Raw genomic sequence first — 15,740 nt, 5'->3', positions numbered from 1 at the left:
TTGCCATGTGAACCTATCACTTCCAGAGGCAGCAATGGCAGTTCAGTCCATACAGATCCATCAAGCTGGGTGTCATCCTATCCTTCCCCCACCCCTTTTTTTGTTTAATTCGCTTCAATTTTAACAGAGGTGAGACAGGCAAGAAAGTTTTAATTCCCCAGTTAGTCATCCTGATCAAGCTTTATTGAAGTGGAAAGGGAGTCTTTCAACATAAAATCTTAGCCATTCTAGGAGTCTATCTAGCAGCCTTTTTTCCTTTCTTCTTCTTCTTCTTAAGTAGGAGAAAGGCTTGGATATGTCATTGAAATTATCAGGTGTCATACTTTGAAATCTGGTGGGGGAAGGGGGAGGAAAACAGTGATGATTTAAGACCTATTATTGGAAGACCCAAATCTGTTTTCAATTTAAGCTTTTAGAATGAAAAGGGAATTTCAGTAGCCATATCCACAGGTGTAAATGCCTGGCACATTTTCTCCACATGTAATTAACCACAGAAGAACTGGCTAATTAGTCAGGTGGCTAAGACACTGAACCAGGAACGAAGACTCTTGGGTTCGAGTCTCAGCTCTGTTGCAGAGCTTCTTGTCATCTTAGACAGGTTACTTCACCTCTGGAGCCCGTTGTCACCATCTGTAATATGAAAATTCTGACATTGCACTCCATAATGTTTTATGGAAATATGCCGATGAGTGTGAATATGATGTAACTGGAATATGCTTTATGCAAAAGGTTTCTTGCAAGGTATCATTACAAAGCTTATAGTCTACTGAGTGTGTTCATCCTATTTGTATGAATGTCTCATTCTTGTGTATAAAACTAGGAATATGAAGTAGAACTCTGAGGTCCTACTGTAACTATGCAAAGTGTGGGCCATTAATGGTGGTTTGGAAGCTTGACGGCTCCCACTGACTAGGACAATTGATTGTAAACCTTCCTGGGTGCATGTACGGGCCATCCCTGGAAGAACGGAGGCTGGGGTCCCACAGGACATGTGAACGTGTCACCTGATACTGGAATCCATCTTAAACCTGGTGCTTTTCCATTTAGAAGGAGAGGTGGGGACCCAGAGAGACAAAAGATTCCTGCCTGGTGCCAAAGCTATAAAAGGGGGTGGAATAGGACAAAGGGGGCTGCCAGTCATGAGAACACCCCTACTTTCCCCCTAAGATGTCTGCTGGGACTAACAAGGACTGTACCAGGGGAAAGGATTGGGCCCAGACCAGGAAAGCATCTAGTCTGTGAAAGAAACTTATCAGAACATCTCTGAGGGTGAGATTTTACCTGTAATCGTTTCTTAATGTATTAGGCTTAGACTTGCATGTTTTTGCTTTACTTTGTTTGGTGACTTACTTTGTTCTGTATGTTATTACCTGAAACCACTTAAATCCTACTTTTTATACTTAATAAAATCACTTTTGTTTATTAATTAACCCAGAGTAAGTGATTACTGCCTGGGAGAGCAAACAGCTGTGCATCTCTCTCTCTCTCTCAGTGTTATAGAGGGCGGACAATTTATGAGTTTACCCTGTATAAGCTTTATACAGAGTCAAACTGATTTATTTGGGGTTTGGATCCCATTGGGAACTGGGTGTCTGGGTGCTGGAGACAGGTGACCTGCTGAGCAGTTTTTGGTTATAGCCTGCAGCTTTGGGGGCGTGGACCAGACCTGGGTCTCTGTCGCAGCAGGCTAGCATGTCTGGCTCAACAAGGCACAGTTCTGGAGTCCCAGGCTGGCAGGGAAAATGGGCTCAAAGGTAATTCCAGCACATCAGGTGACAGTCCCAAGGGGGGTCTCTGTGACCGAACCCATCACACATGGTCAATGGTCCTTTCTCCTCCCCTCCCGCACCCATTCTGGGTATAAAAACATAACTAGGGAAAAGTTCTGTGCCTGGATTGCACCAAAATCACTGAACCAACAAGTTAAAAGGGTTATTACTAAGGAAGTAAAAAACTGTCAGCTATGCATCCAAACCCACACTTAGTTTATGACAACCAAGAAGATAATGTACTTAATTAGTTGGTGACATTTCAAAGCTGTTGCTTTTTTTTTTTCCCTGCTTCACTTGACATGTTTTGCTAAGGGCAAAACAAAATTGTGTTTTTTTGTTGGAATCTGGCATAGCAGAGAGATCAAGTGTCCTTTCCACTGTACATACTACCCTTTCCTCAGCAAATAGATCAACCGTGACAAAAACACTGCAGATCCATTTTCTGTTAGTAAAACCAACATCAGTCTCTTTTTAAGCGTTCATTATGCCCCCAATTTTATTGACAAAACCATCAGGGGAATTAAAGAACCTACAGTGTGAAGGGGACAGGCATACAGCAACTATATTCCTTCCATAAAGAGGAATCAGCAGCATTCCTACCATTATACATCCCTGCAAGTGTGAGCTGCATACAGAACCTCAAAACAAAAACAAAAGTAAGAAACACGGTGTGAGGTGGTGGTTGTTTTTTTTTGTTTTTATTTAAAGGATCAAAATATATTGCACTTTGCTTCCCACATTGTTTTTGCAGACAACTTTAATGTGTTGTACTAGACCAATACTGACAACAGAAGCTTCAGCTTTTACTGCTGTTGATACCCTGAGCAATTACTGTAACTCAGCAGGAACTTCTATCCAGAATGGCAACTATCACATTGTAATTCAGCATTTCATGAGAGATTCCGCTGAAACATGAAGGCACCTGCTAATGTGCAAAAATTGTACAAATGGGGTTTAACGCATTCTTAGAACCTGGTAGATAAAAATACACTTAAGTATTTTTCATGGTGTAACCGTATTGTACTTGTTAGAGATCACAGAAAAGCAGCAAATGTTTAAGTAATAACAAAAAGTCCAACAAACAGGTAGCTGCTAGGCTTCAGAGAAGTCAGGGAAGGGTGTGAAAAATTACCTGAAAGGATGGATACTGTAAATAATGGAGACCTCTGGAAAAACAGACAACTAGCATGGACATAAATATTGAAGAAGAAAGCCATCAATGTAACAGGCAAAAGGAAAGAACACGTTCCCCCACACTGTAGCCCTGCAAAATTAACTGGGGGTTGGAGAGAGCAGATAGAGAAAGGAAAGAGAACCTTTAGCAGAAACAGATGGTAGGTAATCTAAACAAGGAATGTGTCACCCTGGGCCTGTAATTATTTATTGCTTTAACTTTTAAGTGATATAAATATTTGTGACACAAAAGCAGCTGAAAGAAAGGAGATTCTCAGTTAAGGACCTCATTCTATCTAACTCCCCCTGATTACTCTTAAGTATAACAGGGGCCTGAGAAAAACATAGATGCCACCTATGCTGTACCACCTGGAGAAGGAAGGTGGAGATTTCCTACTGTATTGTATCACGATAATAAGCATGTGTAGCCCACTTAAAACCGGCACAGGGATTTGCTTAAAGTTATTTTATGTTACAAAGCTATGGATTTGGGGGAAGAGGAGTGTGTGGGGGGGGGACGACATCACACGTCTCTCAAGTTCTTACTGTGGTGATGTGTCCTTGAATTAAAAATTCATTTAAGACCGAAGGTTTTGAAAGAAGATTTGAATTTTTTTTTTTTAATCTAACAGTTTTCATGACAAGTGTCCTTAGGAGGAGATAGTGAGGAAGTCATTAAATCTCAACTCAAGTCCTGTATCCACATAGTCCAACAGGCTACCAAACCACAACTCTTGATAGCCCACAACTCCATCTTCAGCATTTATTTATAGAGAATTTATCATTACAGTATAGTCTCTAGACAATGTTATAATCAGCTTTTCCAGCAAACCAGTAAACTACTGTACCACTTCCTCCCTAGAGCACTCGAAGTACAAAAGATAGCTATGTGGATTATAAAACCTTGTGAAGAGTTCTCTGTGTCCCAACTAACCAACCAGCTCTGCCTGTAGAGGGCACTTCATTGTTTCAGTAGTGACAAAGTTACTAGAGTATTACTAAAAGAGAAGGGTTTTACTAAAAGAGAAGGGTTAAAGGGAGTAAAAGATTGTGCAATATCATCACCATGTTAAGAAAAAACATGGAAAACACTACTTACCAATTTGAAGTCTTGAATGCTGCAGATGAAGTACGGGGTGTTCGGCCGGCGACTTTCAATATATACGCAATCTTTAAAAAAGAAATAATTTGAAATAATGGCAATTAATTTCTATACCTCAGACAGAAAGAATAAAAACAGGACACGTTTAAGAAAACAGTATAAACTAAGAGAACCACAATGTTTATTATATAAAATGTAAATATGCTATGCTTGGTCTAAAATAGAAGCTAGAATTTTCATTCTAAATAAAGTAGTAGTTTATTAAAATAAAGGTGAATTTTTATGTTATGTTTTGTTCAGAAAACAAATGAACTCGGACCAGACTTCTGAATTTAGCTAATACAATGATGAGGCCATAACCTATGGACCAGACTAAAACAAGAGAGGAAACTAATCAAATCTCTTCTGGTTAACTCACTATTAAAAACTTAACACTAACATATTTTCTTTTCTAATTGTAAAGAAAACCAAGGCAACCAATCATAGCTGGAATGGAGTAAACTAAATTAGATTTTCCTCAGGGAAGAACTGAGCTTTCTCAAATTACATTTCACATGACAGAGGCTGAGTAATTATTTTTGTTTTTGACAACTGGACACTAAAACGTTGCTGTAAAATGAGATCTGTTGTGTTACAAACACAATCCCAGCAATAATCACAACAAAAGCATGGGTTTAGGGGAAAAAAACAGCACTGAATGGAGAAAGAATTGCCTGGTTAATGATAATGACCTTAGAAATGGGAAAATCCACACACAGCTTGCTAGAAAGCAGAGATGTTGCTCCAAAAGTCAAGGAAATATTTCACAGATCGTCTCAGTGCTTTTTTCATTTATATTCACACACAACTAGTTATTCAGATTTTCCATGAATCTACACACACTTCTGCAAAAGGTGTATACCTTACTAAAACCTCAGGTGCTCAAAATACAACTAGCCTTTCTCCCATTGTCTTATTTCCTAATAACTGTAAAAGAAAAAAAATGAGGGGAAAACTATTGCAGTTTTAGCTCTTCTACACTTATGAATGCATCATCATAATAAATATTTTAAACTGACAGAGAATATAGTGCTTTACAAACACTATTCAGGCTATATTCAAACTTCACTCGGGTAGGAATCACTTCTTCCACCACTGAAATGCAGTCACCTCAGGAGATAAAACTCAGCAACTGCTCAACATCAGTATCTTAAAACAACTGAAATTGCAGTAAGAATCTAGATAGATAGAACATGATCATCAAAGGTGGAAGTTGACCAAGACACCACATTCAAAGGCTCTAGTACTTCTATGATAGATGCTCTGACTGTAATTGGTGAGGACCTTGGTTTTACATCTCATTCAAAATGTGGTAGTAACATAATGCCTCAAAAGAAAGTGCTACCTTCTTAAACACCAGTTCCTAGGTTAGTTGGTGGTCTACCATGCAATTGCTACTAACCTAACCCAATACTGCTAGACTGTAATAGTATCACGGCAAAAGGCAGTGGAGTCCCACGCATACATGGCACAAACGAGATAGAAAAAGGCTGGGGAAGGGATAACTGATGCAGGGGGCTACAATGAGGCAGGGCTCTGATAAACTTAATTAGATAAAGTTACCTTAACCCTTACAAAGCAGATGATTGATTGTTTCACAGTAGCCCACTAGCCCCAGCGTTTTAGGAGCTGTACAAACATAGAAGAGGAAGCTTGTCCTAAAAAGTTTACAGTTTGCATAGACAAAAGTCTGAGGGGGGAAAAATTAAATATCTCCATTATACAGATAGGAAACTGCAGCACCCAGAGATCAAGTAAATTGCCATGGCCACAGAGAACATTTGCGCCAGGAATTAAATCTGTTAAGTACCACAAAGTACCAGTGCCTTAACCACAAAACCATCCATCCAGCTGGGCTTCCTAGCAAGGAACTTTTCATGTGACCATAGGACTTACGTTGTACATACCGGGAACACCTAAATAAGGAGTAAAGAAAGTATCCTCTGGTGTGGCAGGGACATAAGGTACAAGTTGAAATGGCTTTAACTTTTGGACCAACTATTTAAACTGAAGTGTAAACCAAATTTCCCCTGTATATCCTGAACTTCCCCAAACTCGCTTTTTTCCAGATTGCTAGTGCATATTTCCATGTATTTCCTTTTGTCCTCGGCCAACTGCCATTCCCCTAAAACTTAAATCCCATTTAAAAAAATGATCAATCCAAGAAGGGATTATTACCTGGAAGTTAATGTGGTTAGGTCTTGGGTCCACCAACCCAGATGCAGAGTATTTCCTCCCCAAATACCCTCAATCAGGCAAGACCCATTCAATAAACATCAAACATCAATTTTTTCCCCTTGTTAACCAGTGATGGCAGACCAGTGCCCACTTGCCACAGCATATTGGAAAATAATCTCACCCTATTCCTCTTGAATACTCAAGCACACCCAGCAAGATATTGAAATTGCACATTCAGTTAAAGAGAACTTAAAGCAAAAATTAGGCTCCTCAATTAATCCATGAATCCATATGACGGCATTTTCCTCTAGAATGGACAATGTTCCTGTCTGAAAGAGCTTAGACTTCAAGTTTAGATCTAAGCACAAAAGTATCTAACTCAGACAGAGGGTTACCTTGCCTTTTGCATTACAAGAAACTCCCAAACTGACAAATGCTGCTCATTGTGACACATATTCCTAAAGGATTTGTAAGGTATCAAATAGCTAAAAGCAATCACTGCAACTGTTTGAAGCCTGCCAACAACAAACTCCAGCCAGAATGAGAGCTCAACTATCAGGGGCAGTTGGCGTAGCTTTATCGACTTAAGTGGTGTTCAGGCCCCCCAAAAAACCCTTGAAGCCACAAGGTAATGGATGGAGCATTTTCTAGCCCCTCCCACCCCCCCCCCTTTTTTTTAAAAGCACTCTCTCTTTGCTAGATGCCACATGCGCATAAAAAGTTAAATTCACTGAAGAAAAATGGAACATAAATTTGCAAGAGAGAGAGACAGGATGAGCTGTATAGCAATGGTGCAAAGAACAAACTTTCAGTTCTGGTTGGCTAAATCCTGCCTGAATAATAGTACCCCATACAGGAGTTATCTAGCAGCTGGGCTGGTGGATCCCCACAAACAGTGTACCAGCCTTCCTTTTTTACTTAAACGGTAATGCCTTGTTATTGAACAAAAAGTCACTTCCTGCTGAGTGTTTACAAAGAAACCATGGTAACTTGACTTATCCAACGCCGCCTGTGAATCCATATGCCACATTCCTACACGCAACACTATGCTTTGTAAAACAGGCTACTCTATCACGCCAGTCGCTATCCATCAGGACTTTTGCTGTGAATCATTTTGTGGCAGCATTTGATAAAGTCAAATGAGCTTGGCACAAGGTGTTATTTTTTTAAAAAAGAAAAAAGAAAAGCTATTAAACCTATTGCTTATTTTATAGAAAGACATAAAACAGAGGGATTAGAATCTGGAGTGGTCTGAAATCATAATTTTATCAGCATCAGTCAAGCTGGTCTCCAATTGACAACAGAAATTGAAAGAATGCCCTGTTCTGACCCAGCTTCTTAATTCATTTATAAGATAAAGTCAGAAGAAAATTATAGCAGAGCTTTGTGTCGACATCCCCATTATAAACTCCTAACTTCAGGGGTTTAGGACTCCAGTGTTCTGGACTGGGAATTTGGCATGTCAGACTCAGGGCAAGAAGCTAATTTTTTTCTTATCTTTTTATTTTTCAAGTTAGCTGAAAATGAGCATCAGCAGTTTAAGTGACACAAATGTAAATAAAATTTGAGATGTGTTTTGCTCTTCTAGCATAACATTTTATCATTCACTGAGAGACATCTGCAAATGCTATTGTGATTTGAACCAGTGTTTTTTCAAATTATAGTCCATAGGGCATTCCCATGTATCTACAGAGAGGATTCTATCTTAGTGGTGGAGCATCTGTTCATCTTCTAGCAGTAATACTAGTGACAACCCAGTCTACGTCAGAGCATCTTTGGGGGGGTTTCTAAATGTTTCAGTGTCAAAAAAGCCAACAAAAAAACAAGAACTTCTTCCAACCGCGTTTTTTTTCCCCTTGACGAATGTTCATCTGGTGTAAATTTAATTAATGATCAAATTTATGAATGACACCAACATCAGAAGGGTAGCATAATAAACAGGCGGATGGAACCTAACTAAAAAGTGACCTGAATACATGATTGGGGGCTGCAGGCACCCAGGGGAGATTCAGTCTTAATAAATGTCAAGACCTACGCATAGTGAGAGAAATAATTCCAATACTAAAAAAGGAGAACACATATAAACAACCAAACCCAGTGCATTAAATTACTTTTGCCTCCTTTATACTGCCGTAATATTACAGAGCAGATGGGGGGTGGATCATCATTGGGAGAACAAGTGATATACAGTCTCTCTGTCTACCTCCCTCCCTGAGAATCCACAACATGATGTCAGTGACCCATGGATTTAAATCAGTATGATTTAGTAGACAAATACTTTATGTTGCTGGGGATGAGGCTGGGGAGGAATTAGCCAATATACTAATGTTGAAAAATCTGCCACTGCTTATTCATAGTAATCTTTTTTAACAAAACAAACTAACAGAGACTTTCGGCATGACAGACTGAACGTGCAGCAGGCAGATTCACACAAGGGATTTGTCTGTTGGATATGAATACGCAAACTAAAATCCACATTTTAAAAGAAAAGTCTAATTCATTTTTATATTATGAACCTGAGTCTCTCGCGGGTGCCAAGCGGAGGAGGAGTTTCCATCCCTCAGGTATACAACATACATTTTCAAACTTACCTATACCAAAATGCATATTTACTAGACAGCCAACAGCAGCTGCTGCAGCAGTACAAATACATATATATATTTCTTTAGAAGAAGCTTAAAATATTATGTGTGTAATGGACCATAAACAGTGTGAGTGCCAGAATAATCTATGTAATAAATAAAAGCTCACACTTAAGAGTCTTCCTTCAAAAGATCTCGAAGCTCTTCACAAATATTAAACGACTGAAACTGGGATGCCATCATGTTACCTGTCATGCACCACATTTCTTTTTCTTTCCATCACTAAGAGAATAAAATCCACAGACAAAAATATATGTTCATTCTAAGTCTACAATGGAATCTATCCTTATGCTAACCAGGACTAATTACTGTAACCATTTTTCAGTGATTTCAGATCCTTGTGAAGCTTTAGCACAAGCCATGCTATGACTGAAGAGAGTCTGCTTTCATTTTGAATTGTCTGGCTTCATCATTTCTCACCACTTTAATACTAGCACAGTGGTGTCTCTGAGTGCCTACTGCCGCCTCTTAGCATCTGCAAACAACACCATTCGTCAGAAAAGGAAAGAAAGCCAAAAGAGGAGATAGAACTAAACATCATACAATAAAGAGGAGGCCCTTCACACAGCAAATTTACTTCCTTCTGAATCCCTTTACAGATCAGGTTTCAGAGTAACAGCCATGTTAGTCTGTATTCACAAAAAGAAAAGGAGTACTTGTGGCACCTTAGAGACTAACCAATTTATTTGAGCATAAGCTTTCGTGAGCTACAGCTCACTTCATCGGATGCATACTGTGGAAACTGCAGAAGACATTATATACACAAAGACCATGAAACAATACCTCCTCCCACCCCACTCTCCTGCTGGTAATAGCTTATCTAAAGTGATCACTCTCCTTACAATGTGTATGATAATCAAGTTGGGCCATTTCCAGCACAAATCCAGGATTTCTCACCCTCCACCCCCCCACACACAAACTCACTCTCCTGCTGGTAATAGCTTATCCAAAGTGACCACTCTCCTTACAATGTGTATGAAAATCAAGGTGGGCCATTTCCAGCACAAATCCAGGTTTTCTCACCTCCCCCCCAAACACACAGTGAGTTTGCGTGTGGGGAGTGAGAAAACCTGGATTTGTGCTGGAAATGGCCCACCTTGATTATCATGCACATTGTAGGGAGAGTGGTCACTTTGGATAAGCTATTACCAGCAGGAGAGTGAGTTTGTGTGTGTGTGTGGTTTTTTTTTGGGGGGGGGGGCGGGGGTTTGAGAAAACCTGGGTTTGTGCTGGAAATGGCCCAACTTGATGATCACTTTAGATAAGCTATTACCAGCAGGAGAGTGGGGTGGGAGGAGGTATTGTTTCATGGTCTCTGTGTATATAATGTCTTCTGCAGTTTCCACAGTATACATCCGATGAAGTGAGCTGTAGCTCACGAAAGCTTATGCTCAAATAAATTGGTTAGTCTCTCAGGTGCCATAAGTACTCCTTTTCTTTTTGAGAATACAGACTAACAGCTGCTACTCTGAAACCTGTCATCTTGCTAGTAAGTGTTTGAAGTTCTGCCCACTTCTGGTAATTATGTGAGGCACAATCCACAGACCACTTAATTTCCAGCCGAATCCTGCCTGATGACCAGACTGCTATTCATCTCACTACATGGACATACGTACATAGAATCAAAGGACTGGCAGGGACCTCGAGAAGTCATCTAGCTCAGTCCCCTGCACTCATGGCAGGACTAAGTATTATCTAGACTACCCCTGACAGGTGTTTGTCTAACCTGCTCTTAAAAATCTCCAATGATGGAGATTCCGCAACTTCCCTAGGCAATTTATTCTAGTGCTTAACCACCCTGACAGTTAGGAAGTTTTTCCTAATGTCCAACCTACATCTCCTTTGCTTCAACTTAAGCCCACTGCTTCTTGTCCTAACCTCAGAGGTTAAGAAAAACAATTCTTCTCCCTCCTCCTTATAACAACCTTTTATGTACTTGAAAACTGTTATGTCCCCTTTCAGTCTTCCCTTCAGACTAAACAAACCCAATTTTTTCAGTCTTCCCTCATAGGTCAGGTTTTCTAGACCTTTAATCATTTTTGTTGTTCTTCTTTGGACTTTCTCCAATTTGTCCACCTCTTCCCTGAAATGTGGTGCCCAGAACCGGACACGATACTCCAGTTGCAGCCTAATCAGCGCGGAGTCAAGTGGAAGAATTACTTCTCATGTCTTGCTTACAACATTCTTGCAAACAAAGCGAACATCATTCTGGGATGTATTTGCAGGAGTGTTACACTGTTGACTCTCATTTAGCTTGGGGTCCACTTTGACCCCCAAATCCCTTTCCGCAGTATTCCTTCCTAGACAGCCATTTCCCGTTTTGTATGCGTGCAACTGACTGTTCCTTCCTAAGTGGAGTACTTTGCATTTGTCCTTATTGAATTACATCCTTTTTATTTCAAACCATTTCTCCAAAATGATCTGGACTAACTGAATTACAATCCTATCCTCCAAAGCACTTGTAACCCCTGCCAGCTTGGTATCATCCACAAACTTTATAAGTGTACTCTCTATGCCATTATCTAAATCACTGAAAGATATTGAACAGAACCCGACCTAGAACTGATCCCTGCAGGACCCCACTCGTTATGCCCTTCCAGCATAACTGTGAACCACTGATAACTACTCTCTGGGAACGGTTTTCCAACCAGTTTTGCATCCACCTTATAGTAGCTCCATGAAGGTTGAATTTCCCTAGTTTGTTTATGAAAAGGTCATGCAAGACAGCATCAAAAGCTTTACTAAAATCCAGATAGGCCATGTCTACCCCTTCCCCCCATCCAGAAGGCTTGTTATGCTGCCAAAGAAAGCTTGCTTAATTATTTGCAGGTACAGAAGATAAGGTGACCGGTCTGTAATCCCCTGGGTTGTCCTTATTTCCCTTTTTATAGATTGGCACTATATTTGCCCTTTTCCAGTTTTTTGGAATCTCTCCCGTCTTCCCATGACTTTTCAAAGATAATCACTAACGGCTCAGATATCTCCTCAGTCAGCTCCCTCAGTATTCTAGGATGCATTTCATCAGGCCCTGGTGACTTGAAGACATCTAACTTGTCTAAGTAATTTTTAACTTGTTCTTTCCCTATTTTAGCCTCTGATCCTACCTCATTTTCACTGACATTCACTATGTTAGACGTCCAATCACCAGCAAACTTCTTGGTGAAAACCGAAACGAAATAGTCATTAAGCACCTCTGCCATTTCCATATTTTCTGTTATTATTTCTCTCCCTCCCTCCCCCCATTGAGTAACAGACCTACCCTGTCCTTAGTCTTCCTGTTGCTTCTAATATATTTGTAGAATGTTTTCTTGTTACCCTTTATGTCTCTAGCTAGTTTTATCTCGTTTTGTGCCGTGGTCTTTCTAATTTTGTCCCTACATATTTGAGTTATTTGTTTATATTCATCCTTCGTAATTTGACCTAGTTTTTACTTTTTATATGACTCTTTTTTGATTTTTAGGTCACTGAAGATCTTCTGGTTAAGCTAGGGCGGTCTCTTGCCATACTTCCTATCTTTCCTACGCAGTGGGATAGTTTGCTCTTGTGGCCTTAGTAATGTCTCATTAAAAAATTGCCAGCTGTCTTCAATTGTTTTTCCCCTTGGACTTGCTTCCCAGGGGATCTTACCTTGAGTTTCCTAAAGTCTGCCTTCTTGAAATCCATTGTCTTTATTTTGCTGTTCTCCCTCCTGACCATTCCTTAGAATCACAAACTCTACCATTTCATGATCACTTTCACCCAAGTTGCCTTCCACTTTCAAATTCTCAATCAGTTCCTCCCTATTTGTCAAAAATCAAATCTAGAACAGTCTCTCCCCTGGTAGCTTTCTCCATCTTCTGAAATAAAAAAACTGTCTCCAATACATTCCAAGAACTTGTTGGATAATCTGTGCCCTGCTGTGTTATTTTCCCAACAGGTATCTGTGTAGTTCAAGTCCCCCATCACCACCAAGTCCTGTGCTTTGGATGATTATTTTTTTAGTTAGTTATGGACCATAACAGCAAATAAACCATTCAAATATAGTATGTTGAGACCTCTAGATTGAGTAAATCCCCAGGTTATCATTCCAGGACATAGTTTGACATGGAATAACAGTTACAGTTACTGACACCTGGCAGCTCAAGAAGGGAAATGCATATATCTGCATAAAAACTTCATCAAGCAGAATCTGCTGCAAAGCAAAATGGAATAAGATAGTGCAACAAATGCCCATGAATGCCACTCACTCGACTCCATGTCTATTACCTTCTTCACATCATTCTCCGACTATTGCAATCTTTTTCTTCCAGTGCTAGCTATCTACAGTCCAGCCACACAGAACAGAATGCTTCTGTCCACCTCATGCATGGAGAAGGATCATGGGAAGCATGCAATAACGGTGCCAAGTTGCAACTTCTCCATGGACTTCCTGTTCTTTTCATGGACCAGTTCAAAACTACTATCCTTGCATTCTAAAGACTTCTGTGCCTATTTTCACAGCCCTCCATTTTTATCCCTCCACTTTCCGCCTGTTCATCTGCTCCTGACCACCTCTGTCCCACATCACCATTGGTACAAGCGTCTTCTCTGCTGACATCTGCAACAGCATTAAAGGGAAAGTTCAAGAAACTGTTGCGGCCCAGGGTTATTTATTTGAAAAAGGCTTGCCCTCCCTTCAAGGAGGCATTTACACTTGGTCAGTAAAGGGCTGGAGAAGCTGTCCACTAATTTACCGTTAGTCAGCGATGGGACATCTGTCCTCTAGGTTATGGGCATTAATCCCACAATTCCAGCACCATTGCTGTGAATCTGTTTAATCTTCTCAGTGAAGTGCAAGGAAGAAGCCTTACAGCAGGAGGCATTCTCCTCAGACATATGGTAAAGATAGATAGTTTGATCTAGACTATTACCCACCACTTGGCAGATTCTATAGCTGGGGCGGGGGGGAGAGAGGGGGCGAAGACTTCATAGCCAACATCATTGCAATGAAAAAGGACTAAAATTCCTATGGTGTAGCCCATGGGATTCACTGCCTGTCTACTGCAAGCAGTATACCTGCCTACTTACTTTTTTTCTTTCTTTCATGTGAACCATTATAAATTAAATTAATATCTGTTAAATCTCCCCCACCAACCCTTTGGAGCCAGAAAACATTGCCATTACACATGGCACTGATTCATTATATCTTTGAGCTTGTGGTGATCATCCCAGGTGTCCCCATTCCAAAGGATATTGCTTACGTGCTAAAAGACCCTTTAAAAAAATCAGAGCTAGAACACGTAGGCTTTGTAAAAGGAAGAATATAAACCTCAGCACATGAAGCTTTTCTGCCTTTAATAACGTACTGCACACAGTAAACACCATCACAGTTAGGAGCCTTGCAGGTTTTAGTTAATATATGAGTCAACACTTGCATCATCCAAGCATAAAAGCCTGAGGCTCTCCTCACTGCACTTTTCTTCCACAGAAAATATATTCCTTGAAAGCCACCGACATGGAACGTGTACAGCCTCCTGCTTTCACTTGAACAGTCGCAACCTTAGCTTTCGAAGTCTAGCTGAAAGCAATTTGAGCTCCAACATAAATACCTTTCCCAGCACAAACATCCCAGTTTCTGCCTACTGTCCAGAGTCCCTCTCATTTTCTCTTCCATCAGATATATAGCATTGAAAGTCTAATGTTCTCAAAAGATTAAGTTAGATCTTTAACGTTCTCCCTTCTTAGCAACTTCAGCATAAAAGGAAAATGGGGATAATGGCCAGCCAGTTGATGTGCTGAGATCACTGCTTAATACACTAATCACTATCATCTCATGCTTCCTATTTGTCACATACCCCTGTTGTCCCTCATCTCAAACTTTCAGACGGGGGCCATCTTTTATTGTGTGTGGCTCAGCAAAAAGGGGGCATCTAGGCAGTACTGCAATACAAATAGAGTGTTGGTCAGAGGAATCCTAGAAGGGTACAGTCTCCTGAGAAGTCCTGGAAATCAAAGCAATAGTCTCATTAGAAGGATCTGGTTTACTTCACTGTTTTAAATGTAATGCAAGTTTAAGGGTTTGGGGGGGAGGATTAAATAGGGACCAAATTTACCATATAAGCTCTTTCAGACAAGGATATAATCTTCACCATCTCTGAAAGCACATACTGTTTACTTAGCACAATAAATAGAATAGCTATGAGGAGGACAACACAAATATCTGCAATAGCCAAGTTCACAATCAAACAACAGTACATTAAGAACACCACACTCTTTGTAACTGCTTTATTGTGTAACAAGAAGGATAAACATTCAATACCCAGAAAAATACATATCCACAATATAGCGTACCTTTCAATTGGTTTGAAAATTACCCTCTCTCCATGTTCAGTGAATCCTGACCTCTATGAATAAGGCCAGCTCATCAAACCCCTTAAAATATGGGTCAATAATGGAAACACCAACAGACCTTTAACTACAGCCAAATGAACAGTGTGCTGCTTTAATAACCTAAGTTTTAGAAACAAATACAAAGAGGAATGCACTAGGAACATGCTATGCATGGTTTTCAATAGAAAAACATCAGCAGTGACAGGTAGGGAGGTATAAAGTTACCTCTTTCCCCCATACGGCTGACAACAAACAAATTGCTAGTCTGATCTTTTAGTGTCACTTCCTGCCGAGCGGATTTCAAGCAACACTGCTGGCTCTTTGTCAGAAAACAACGTGCTGGAGCCCTGGTTCAGCAATAAATGGTTCAACCAATTTGCAGTGCTCACTTGAAATACACAGGAGTATTCAGGACGCCTGGGCTGCAGTTCTTATTTGGCAAATGATTTTATTATAAACCGGTATCATGGTGAATCCATTTTCTTT

The 15,740-nt window shown here is 40.2% G+C and overlaps 1 protein-coding gene across 13 annotated transcripts in view; it reads right to left on the bottom strand.

The window, feature by feature from the left end:
* Positions 1 to 15,740, bottom strand: part of RERE (arginine-glutamic acid dipeptide repeats) — a 402,477-nt gene that overhangs the window by 235,108 nt on the left and 151,629 nt on the right. For all 13 annotated transcript variants that reach the window (XM_073316831.1, XM_073316829.1, XM_073316839.1 and 10 more), the window contains one exon: positions 4,045 to 4,115. In XM_073316831.1, coding sequence (XP_073172932.1) covers positions 4,045 to 4,115 — 71 coding nt within the window. The remainder of the gene's footprint in view (positions 1 to 4,044; positions 4,116 to 15,740) is intronic.

The sequence above is a fragment of the Lepidochelys kempii genome, chromosome 18 (genome assembly GCF_965140265.1).
Source record: "Lepidochelys kempii isolate rLepKem1 chromosome 18, rLepKem1.hap2, whole genome shotgun sequence".
NCBI classification, from domain to species: domain Eukaryota; kingdom Metazoa; phylum Chordata; order Testudines; family Cheloniidae; genus Lepidochelys; species Lepidochelys kempii.
This window is presented reverse-complemented; position numbering and strand designations above follow the sequence as displayed.